At 48.1% G+C, this 11,267-nt stretch overlaps 1 protein-coding gene across 3 annotated transcripts in view; it reads left to right on the forward strand.

The window, feature by feature from the left end:
- LOC143982687 (cytochrome P450 2C8-like) overlaps positions 1-11,006 on the forward strand; it is a 55,167-nt gene extending 44,161 nt beyond the window's left edge. For all 3 annotated transcript variants that reach the window (XM_077481623.1, XM_077481614.1, XM_077481632.1), the window contains 3 exons: positions 8,072-8,259; positions 9,436-9,577; positions 10,527-11,006. In XM_077481623.1, the coding sequence (XP_077337749.1) occupies positions 8,072-8,259; positions 9,436-9,577; positions 10,527-10,708 (512 nt within the window). In that variant the 3' untranslated portion in view covers positions 10,709-11,006. The remainder of the gene's footprint in view (positions 1-8,071; positions 8,260-9,435; positions 9,578-10,526) is intronic.
- The last annotated feature ends 261 nt before the right edge of the window (positions 11,007-11,267 follow it).

The following is an 11,267-nucleotide window of genomic DNA, read 5'->3' on the forward strand; positions in this document are numbered from 1 at the left end:
ATTTGTGGCCATTGGAACACCACAATGGAAGGTCCCAGGAAGGAAGTATTTCTCAGAGAAGGGCATCCCAGAGCTATATGGCCATGTTCAGCGGCAAGTGAATGTATCTCTGGCACACAGTGTCGGTGCCAAGATACATCTGACCACAGACACGTGGTCTAGCAAACACGGGCAGGGAAGGTATATCAGTTTTACTGCCCACTGGGTGAACCTTCTGACGGCCGTCAAGCATGTAACCCGTGGCACCCGTGTAGATTTGGTTTTACCGCCACGGATTGCATGCAGGCCTGACTCTTCTTCTCCTCCTCCTACTCCATCCTCCTCCCTCTCCTCCTCAGCTGCCTCCTCCTTTTCCGCTGCTAGCGTCTCTTCCACTGCACCGCCCAAGCTCCCCAGAACCTATTCCACATGCCAGGTGAGACGTTGCCATGCCGTGCTGCGTCTGTTGTGCCTGGAAGCAAAGAGCCACACTGGCCCGGCACTCCTTTCAGCTTTGCGTTCACAGGCAGATGAGTGGCTAACACCGCTCAATTTGACAGTTGGTAAAGTGGTGTGTGACAACGGTGCCAATCTGCTTAGCGCATTGAAACAGGGCAAAATCACGCACGTGCCGTGCATGGCACACGTCTTAAACTTGGTCGTGCAGCGATTCCTTGTCAAATACCCTGGGGTCCAGGACATCTTGCGGCAGGCAAGGAAAATCTCGGCCCATTTCAGAAGATCTTACACGGCCATGGCTCGCCTTGCTGACATTCAGCGGCGACACCATCTGCCGGTCAGACGTCTTATTTGCGATTGCCCGACGCGATGGAACTCAACCTTCTATATGCTTGATAGGCTGCTCCAGCAGAAACGTGCAGTTAACGTCTACCTGTATGAACTCTGCGAAAGAAACGGTTCTGGGGAGCTGGGTTTTTTTTCACCGCGCCAGTGGCTGCTCATGCGCGACACATGCAGACTTCTGCGGCCATTTGAGGAGATCACCAAACTGGTCAGTCGCAGCCATGGCGCCATCAGTGACATGGTACCTTATGCCTTCTTTCTGGAGCGTGCATTGCGTCGTGTCATTGATCAGGCTGTGGAGGAGCAGGAGCGGGAAGATGAGGAAGTCGCAATGCTGGATGAATTCCCAGGGGGGGCTACTCTATCTGAGACAAGTCAACAACAGGAGTCTGATGAGGAGTCAGAGGAGGATGGTGCCGGGGCGGATGAGCAGGAGCAAGAAGAGCATGCTTTAAACCTTTCTGGGATCCCTGTTGTGCGAGGATGGGGAGAGGAGAATGAAGAGGACGACATTATCCTGGATGATGAGCAGGAGCCAGGCCACCACACCGCTTCCACTTTAGTGCAAATGGGGGCCTTCATGCTCCAGTGTTTTAATAGGGACCCCCGTATAAAAAGCATGAGGGTCAAGGACCAGTACTGGGTGGCAACGTACTTAGACCCCCGGTACAAACACAAAATGGCGGAAATGTTACCGCCGTCGCAGAGGGCTGTCAGAATGCAGCACTTCCAGGCCTTGCTTCGAGAAATGCTGCATTCTGCTTTTGCGTGCGCTGGCAGAGGAGCAATTCCCACTCCCAGAGAAGGATTTGCGGGTACCAATCCAACAGCGCCTGCAAGAAGAGGCCGGTTTGAAGATGTGTTGGTGACTTCGGATATGAGGTCATTCTTTCAGCCGACCCATCGACAGGTGTCATCCGGATCCAGCATCAGGGAACGCCTAGACCGTCAGGTGTCCGACTACATTGGGTTAACGGCCGATGTGGACGCTCTGAGGAGTGATGAACCCCTAGACTACTGGGTGGGCAGGCTTGACCTCTGGCCAGAGCTTGCCCAATTTGCAATCGAACTGTTGGCTTGCCCCTCATCCAGTGTCCTGTCCGAAAGGACGTTCAGCGCAGCAGGGGGGATTGTGACCGATAAGCGTACTCGCCTAGCTCACCACAGTGTTAACTACCTCACATTTCTAAAAATGAATGAGGCATGGATCTCGGAGGAATTCAACACATGTGATCAGTAGACCATGTATATGTCTATAAACAATTTTTGGAATCAAGCACACAGACCTTCTTAATTCATTTGGCTCACTTCCCTGACCCAAAAAAGCACACCGTACTATATGCCCCTACCCTCCTCTTTGAAGAGGTTGAGCGGTGTCATATTTCTACTGGGGCTGCTTATTATGAGGGGTTCCCACCATCCCTGTGCTGTGCTGACTTCCTCCTGGGTGTTCTTATTATGAGGGGCTCCCACCATCCCTGTGCTGTGCTGACTTCCTCCTGGGGGTTCTTATTATGAGGGGATCACACCATCCCTGTGCTGTGCTGACTTCCTCCTGGGGGTTCTTATTATGAGGGGATCACACCATCCCTGTGCTGTGCTGACTTCCTCCTGGGGGTTCTTATTATGAGGGGATCACACCATCCCTGTGCTGTGCTGACTTCCTCCTGGGGCTGCTTACGGTGCTGCTGTCAGCGCTGTATGTCACGGAGCTGCTGTCAGCGCTGTATGTCACGGAGCTGCTGTCAGCGCTGTATGTCACGGAGCTGCTGTCAGCGCTGTATGTCACGGAGCTGCTGTCAGCGCTGTATGTCACGGAGCTGCTGTCAGCGCTGTATGTCACGGAGCTGCTGTCAGCGCTGTATGTCACGGAGCTGCTGTCAGCGCTGTATGTCACGGTGCTGCTGTCAGCGCTGTATGTCACGGAGCTGCTGTCAGCGCTGTATGTCACGGAGCTGCTGTCAGCGCTGTATGTCACGGAGCTGCTGTCAGCGCTGTATGTCACGGAGCTGCTGTCAGCGCTGTATGTCACGGAGCTGCTGTCAGCGCTGTATGTCACGGTGCTGCTGTCAGCGCTGTATGTCACGGAGCTGCTGTCAGCGCTGTATGTCACGGAGCTGCTGTCAGCGCTGTATGTCACGGTGCTGCTGTCAGCGCTGTATGTCACGGAGCTGCTGTCAGCGCTGTATGTCACGGTGCTGCTGTCAGCGCTGTATGTCACGGAGCTGCTGTCAGCGCTGTATGTCACGGAGCTGCTGTCAGTGCTGTATGTCACGGAGCTGCTGTCAGCGCTGTATGTCACGGAGCTGCTGTCAGCGCTGTATGTCACGGAGCTGCTGTCAGCGCTGTATGTCACGGTGCTGCTGTCAGCGCTGTATGTCACGGAGCTGCTGTCAGCGCTGTATGTCACGGAGCTGCTGTCAGTGCTGTATGTCACGGAGCTGCTGTCAGCGCTGTATGTCACGGAGCTGCTGTCAGCGCTGTATGTCACGGAGCTGCTGTCAGCGCTGTATGTCACGGTGCTGCTGTCAGCGCTGTATGTCACGGAGCTGCTGTCAGCGCTGTATGTCACGGAGCTGCTGTCAGCGCTGTATGTCACGGAGCTGCTGTCAGCGCTGTATGTCACGGAGCTGCTGTCAGCGCTGTATGTCACGGAGCTGCTGTCAGCGCTGTATGTCACGGTGCTGATGTCAGTGCTCTGTATTACGGTGCTGCTGTCAGTGCTCTGTATCTCCTGCACCCTCTTGTTTGCCTACCCTGGTCCCTGACCTTCCCTCTCCTCCATTGCCTTCATTAGCTCCATAGTCCTGAATTGTCAGAACAATTTCCCAAATAAAAAAAAAATGCTTGTAGTTATCGATCCCAAATTCACCTCATACATGTATTATGCTATTGTCCAGGTGGTGGGACTACGTGCTACCCCCTAATAATTACCCCGTGGCCGCAAATTCGACCTAAAGGTTTGCGAAATTCGCCTCCCATTGAAGTCAATGGAGCCCGCGGCGAACGGTCGTTTTCGCGAACGTTTGTGCCCGTTCGCGTTTCGCGTTCGCGAAACGTCCCGTCGGAAGTTCGTCCATCACTACACGTGAGATACGCTTGAGACATATGTTGCAAATAGCAGCGGTGCGATCTGATGCACTCGTCTCAAAAAAGGCCCACACCAAAGAACTTTTAGAATAACGTGCAGAGGAAGCGCTCTGCGCAGGCGGAGCTCTGCGGTGTGATTCAGTCGGTGTGCTGCCCCTAAGCTGGCCCCCGGAGGGCATCCTGCCTCGTTGGACATGTGCCTCCTCCTCCTCCTCCTCCTCCTCCTCCCTCCTTCCAGGCACCCATGTGGAGTCAGTGCCCTCATCATCCCCTCCCTCTTCATCGCTGTAGCAAACCTGGCAGTATGCTGCAGCTTGTGGAACATGACTGCCAGATTGCTGTCCTTCTTGAGCATCCCCTCTCTCTGCGCTCACGCTACTGCCTTCCTCTAGCTGAGTGTCATCATCAGAGCCCACCAAACACTGGGCATCCTCCTGGAGCATGTACCCAACACTGTGCTCAAAGAGTTCAGGAGACTCCTCAGGAGGACGTGGTGGGTCTAGGGAAGGAGTCACTGATGATGACATTGAGAGGAGGGAAGACGATGCGTTGGCAGCTGCTTTGCTACTACCCTGAGACTGGGTGAGAGAGGATGAGGAGGATGAAGAGGGCTTGGTCATCCACTCTACCAAGTCGTTGGCATGTTGCGGTTCAACATGTCCAGCTGCAGAAAAGAAGGACAAGCATGTCCCATGGCCACGTGCTGATGACAATGCACCGCGTCCACGACCAGCACTGTTGTCTCTAGACACAGAGCCTGCTTTCCCTCTTTTATCGGCTCGCGCCTGTCTGCCTCTCCTTGCTGGCCTTCCAGACATGGTAATGGCCTGAAGGGAGTTGGGTAAAACAGTAGTTGGGTAGTTTATATTGTGCTGGAGGCACACAACACCCACTAACTCCTGCAGATGCCTTTTTTATAGAACAGCAGAGATAAAGGGGTATATACAGATGTATACTGTGCTGTGCTGGAAGCACACACAACTTCCAATAACTCCTGCAGATGACAATTGGGCTCAAATAGAGAACAGCTATGTAGGTGGATTATAGCGGTATGTACTGGGTACAGAGCACGCAGACAGCACGCACTATCTCCTGACACTACTGACTGCAAGCTCTATTATTAAAGATGGACCACTAGCTATGTAGGTGAGGTGAATATCACGGTGTATACTGCGGTCAGGGCACGCAGACAATAACCAGAAAACAGCAGAGATAAAGGGGTATATACAGATGTATACTGTGCTGTGCTGGAAGCACACACAACTTCCAATAACTCCTGCAGATGACAATTGGGCTCAAATAGAGAACAGCTATGTAGGTGGATTATAGCGGTATGTACTGGGTACAGAGCAGGCAGACAGCACGCACTATCTCCTGACACTACTGACTGCAAGCTCTATTATTAAAGATGGACCACTAGCTATATAGGTGAGGTGAATATCACGGTGTATACTGCGGTCAGGGCACGCAGACAATAACCAGAAAACAGCAGAGATAAAGGGGTATATACAGATGTATACTGTGCTGTGCTGGAAGCACACACAACTTCCAATAACTCCTGCAGATGACAATTGGGCTCAAATAGAGAACAGCTATGTAGGTGGATTATAGCGGTATGTACTGGGTACAGAGCACGCAGACAGCACGCACTATCTCCTGACACTACTGACTGCAAGCTCTATTATTAAAGATGGACCACTAGCTATATAGGTGAGGTGAATATCACGGTGTATACTGCAGTCAGGGCACGCAGACAATAACCAGAAAACAGCAGACTTAAAGGGGTATATACAGATGTATACTGTGCTGTGCTGTGCTGGAAGCACACACAACTTCCAATAACTCCTGCAGATGGCAATTGGGCTCAAATAGAGAACAGCTATGTAGGTGGATATAGCGGTATGTACTGGGTACAGAGCACGCAGACAGCACGCACTATCTCCTAACACTACTGACTGCAAGCTCTATTATTAAAGCTAGATCACTAGCTATATAGGTGAGGTGAATATAGTGGTGTATACTGCGGTCAGGGCACAGACAATAACCACTAAACAAGAGCAAGATAGGAAATCAGCCAAAAACGATTGGTGTGTAACTGTGTTGAAGGTACACAGAACACCCACTGCTTCAGATGCCAACACACTACACGAGGCCGCCTCAAAGGCGGCCTTATATAGTGTGGGGCGTGCACTACACAGCCTGAGCTATGATTGGCCACAGGCATCCTGCCTGTGGCCAATCATGGCTCTCCTCGCTGCTGGCGCTGCGATTGGCCAAGCATGCGGGGTCACAGTGCATGCTTGGCCAATCACGAGCCAGCAATGCACTGCGCCATCGCAGTGCATTGTGGGCCGTGCGCGCCACACGAATTTTGACGCGAACGGACCAAGAGTTCGGATTTCGCCGAACGGACGAACAGCCAATGTTCGAGTCGAACGTACGTTCGACTCGAACACGAAGCTCATCCCTACTTAGGATGCCTTGTACAGCATGTTGGACCCAGATTTGGGAAGGAGCCTAATCATATGCGTTCCTTAATTACCTGGGCCTTCTGTCACTTACTGTATGCCAAGTCACCTCTGCTTCCTGACCAGCTGACTGCTATATGCTTATAGACACCAGTACTGTAATCCTTTGCAATGGGAATATAGCCTTCTCTAGTTGGCATTACCATTCATTCAGACTCTGGTACTACATTTTCTCGTATATTGTCCAGTCCCATGGTGTGACCATATGAATGATAGGCCTTGAATGCAGCCCTCTGAGTATGTTTTCTAGTAACCTTAGACCAGGCAAGGATACATTACCAATGTACTCTATACTAAAAGTTAAGTAGAACAGAGCATTAGCCCTTGTACACACGGTTGGTCATTCCGACAGAAAATGTCCGATCGGACCGTGTTGTCGGATAATCCGACTGTGTGTGGGCTCCATCGGACTGTTTCCATTGAAATATCCGATGGACAAAGTTTTAGAGCTGGGCTATAAAACTTTCCGACAACATGATCCGATCGGACTTTGTCCGATTGTGTGTAGAGAATTCCGATCGGACAAAGTCCCACGCATGCTCAGATCAAATTCCTAGACCAAAGCTATTGGCAACTAGCCTGAACGTAGTCCCGTTGTAACGAAATAACGTCATCACGTTACGTACAATCGGATTTTCCAACAACTTTGTCCGACCATGTCTATGCAACACAAGTTTCGGACAAAATCCGTCGGACAAAATCCGACAGATTTTGTTCTCGGAATGTCCAACCGTGTGTACAAGATATCTTCTTCACAGTCATCCATTCCTTCTTACAAATTGTTAGCTTGGTGCCATCTGGTGCCTGCCCATTGAGGTAGTCATACCTTTTAAGTGTAGGGAAAGTCCTTAGAGACTATATGTTCTTGTATAAGTCCACGAGTCCATGTCCTGGAATACCAATTGGGTTCCTGCCAAGTGGTGAACCAAAAACAAAGTATATGTAAGAGTTTACAGCTCCTACTTCAATTCCCACATATCATATAGAGCATATCAGTGTAGAGGTGGTTCCTTCCATTTATCTACTTGCCCATAAGCAAAGTGCAGCACCCCCCAAAAACCCAGGAAACCTTGCCAGCATAGTGAACCCCTAACTTCCCAGAGGCACCATAAGGCAGGGCAGCATAACTAAACTGTACTACACTTAGTACAGACAGAGCATAACAATAAAAAAAAAAAATCATAACAACCACTTAGTAGGCACCTGTCTACAAGAAGATCGCCTTTCAAAAGTCTACAGCACCCATTAGGCAGCATAAAAATCTAAGAGTGCTGTGGATGTGCTCTCTTATAATGCTCTGGGGATCCAAGGAAGGGTGCTGCAATATTTACATAAGCCTGCTGACCTCTCTCACCAAACTCAGAGCAAAGACCAGAAGATAGACCCAGTGATTATGTCACTGGATCTCAAAATGGATATTTATTCAAAATAAAATGATTTACTTGAAAATTTTGAATTGCATGTTGACTGGGGAAGGGGGAACAAGAAGGAGTATTATATGGGTACGTTACACTTCAGCTTCTATGAAAAACACTAAGCCACATTTCCATTACTCTAAGGCAAATGTCCAACCTCTTGCAAAAATCCCAACATGCAGGTACGATGATAGTGGATGCACTGGGTTCGAAATGTAAAATTTTCTTCCTAAACCTCTATTCATCTCTTCTCAGCTAAAGTCCAGGAAGAAATAGACGAGGTGATTGGCCCAGATCGCTGCCCATCTGTGGAAGATAGGAGCAAGATGCCATTTATGGATGCTATGATACATGAGATACAGAGGTTCGGGGATATCTTGCCATTAGGTGCACCTCATGCAGCTGCCCAAACCACCCACTTCCGAGGCTACACCATTCCCAAGGTTGGAGGGTTTCTTTTTTTACTTTTGCAGTAATCTGAGTTTGAGGTTTCTTCTGAATTGCAAGCCCCACAGTATACGTTATTTGCAGAATTTATTAATAAAATGGACCCCCTGTGGCATACCAATGCATTGGAACATTATAGTATAATGGTCCCAAACTGATTCATTGATGAGATCAGGAGTCTGCACTGCGGCCCTTGAATAACTAAACAATTTTTTTGAAAGCAATACAGTAGTAAGTAGATCATATGAACTTTAATGGTATCCCAGTCTTGGTCCCTAGGGTTCAATATTGAGTTGACCGACCCTTTGTAGCAATAACAGCTTCAACTCTTCTGGGAAAGCTGTCCACAAGGTTTAGGAGTGTGTCTATGGGAATGTTTGACCATTCTTTCAGAAGTGCATTTGTGAGGCCAGGCACTGATGTTGGACGAGAAGGCCTGGCTCACAGTCTCCGCTCTAATTCATCTCAAACGTGTTCTATTGGTTTGAGGCCAGGACTCTGCAGGCCAGTCAAGTTCCTCCCAAACTCGCTCATCCATGTCTTTATAGATGTTGCTCTGTGCACTGGTCCAAATAATTTTTGTGGGGGGGGGGGGGGTTATGTTGTTGTGGGGTTGGCTTGGCCCCTTAGTTCTAGTGATGCAAACTCTTAAGGTGTCAGCTGACCAAGACAAATGAGGGACTGCTACTAGCAAATGTATGTAGGCATAGGACACGCCCCCTGCTACACCCCCTTAAAGAAGAATTAACCAAAATAAAAGGTTAATTAAACCCACGAGGGCTTTTTTTACCACTACTATTCCTTTATATTGGTTTTTAAAATGTACAAATGCAGCAATTTATAATTTTGATGAAAGGTTTAGCGCTGGGAAAAACTTTTTGAAGAATAAAAAGTGTATTTTATATACAACTATATAGATCAGACCAAAATGAGGGACAAATTAGGATGAATGAGGGACATTGCTCCAAATCAGGGACAGTCCCTCAAAATCAGGGACAGTTGGGAGCTATGGCTACACACCTCCACAACAGGTAACATAGCAAATGTCTCCGGGGTAGTATTCTAACTACTTAGCCACCATGCCGACCAGGTTATCAATTCATGAAACAACTGTTAGTAAAATAGATATCTCACCATTTTCTATTCTGCCTTTTCTCCTTATCTCCATTTAGGGAACAACTGTCTTCCCATTGTTGACTTCAGTCTTGAAGGATCCAAAATACTTTGACAATCCATATGTGTTTGACCCATATCGTTTTTTGGATGAGAAGACCCGATTTAAAAAGAATGAAGCTTTCATGCCATTTTCTACAGGTATGTCTACTGTTGAGGGAGAAAAAAAAAAGCATGAAAGTGTAGGTTGGGTGCAGCGGCAATAACACACACAGTCCAAGTATGATGCAAAGAACTTTTCAAAGCAAGAACTATTAAAGTAATGTCAACAACAGTTCAGTAAATCCGAAGGGAAAACAGATCAACCAGGAACACTCTTGGATTCCACAGTATATAGAGAGCAGGTCTCAGCCAAACTGACAGCACCTATTAGGAGGGGCAAAATGTGGCCTAGTTAGGGTTGCCACCTGTCCGGGATTCACCCGGACAGTTTGGGTTTTGAATCATGTGTCCACCTGAAATCCAGACACATTATACAGACATAATCTCATCGGGATTTCCCCTATACCAACCACCCCCTCTGTATCTTCTGCTGCTCACCACCACCTGCTCCCCCCCTTCCTCTACACCTTCGACCTCTCACCACCCTCAGCTGTTCCTCTCCATCGGCACTTCAGTTTACACTCTACCCCCCTGCACTGTTTCTGTTCTCTGTTCTGCCTGAACGGGCCTCCCAAACACTTATCTTCTCCCCAGCCACCTTCTGGATGCCCCCTGCCAGGAATTGACTGCGGTTAGTTAAATATTCATAGCTTCAGTAACTGACCCTCCTACTGGAAGCTTTATACAGACAGACAGACAGACAGACAGACAGGTGCAATCAACCACCAAGCTTAGGGAAACCCGACCAGACCTAGAAAATAGATTGGCTCTACTGCACTCAGTAGAGCAACAAAAACTAAATTTAGCCTAACTAAGGCAGGGAGCTATACCTATAAATTCTGTCAAACTGCCATTGCATTGACATGTATGGGGATGAAAATACTTTATACACCAATAAAGGTTTTCACTACAAATAGCCAGTTGCAAGTAAAAGCTATTAGACACAGACAAATACAAGATATGATTTGTTGTTTTTCTGTTTCTACAGGAAGGAGAATCTGCCTGGGAGAAGGCATGGCAAGAATGGAAATTTTTATTTTCCTCACGTTTATCCTGCAAAATTTTAACCTGAAATCAGATGAGGATCCTTCCACAATCGATCTCTCTCCTCTGCCCAACAGCAACGGCATTATCCATCGGTCTTTTGAGATATGCCTGGTTCCCCGTTAAGTTCCACAGTTCCTCTGTTCACATATCACTGTCCTCTATTAGCCTGAAGAGAGAGACCTTATTTCACTGGGCTTGCAGTTTTTTTTTCCCATTGAAACCTCAATGTCACATGCTGACATATTCCTGACAATTTAGGGCTGTGTGTGATTTAGGTGCTGTCTAACTGCTCCCATCCCTCTACTGACTGAATTATGAGCACCTAGCAATTAAATATTTTGCATACGTTTAAACATGAGACTTTTGGTATCTAATAGTATTTCTTTAATAAAACATTGCTACACCTTCCATTAAAACTCCAGCAATTGTATTCATTATTAACAAAAAAAATGTTTTCTGAAGACTCAGCTCTTAGAAAACATGTGTCCTTAGGCTGGATTCATTTCTGCGTTTCTGTACTACAGCACCATGTTGTAAAAGTTTAAACTCTGACCAACAATGATATATACTGTGTATGTGTGTATACACAGTCTTGGGCCCCCTTTGGTCTTATGAAAACCTCCAAAGTTAGGGACAGCTGACACCCTTCTATGTAGAGTGGGTTACAAGGCATGTTGGGTGA

The sequence above is a fragment of the Lithobates pipiens genome, unplaced genomic scaffold, assembly GCF_037356315.1.
Source record: "Lithobates pipiens isolate NorthernLeopardFrog02 unplaced genomic scaffold, aLitPip1_a1.2 Scaffold_1, whole genome shotgun sequence".
In the NCBI taxonomy this organism is placed as follows: domain Eukaryota; kingdom Metazoa; phylum Chordata; class Amphibia; order Anura; family Ranidae; genus Lithobates; species Lithobates pipiens.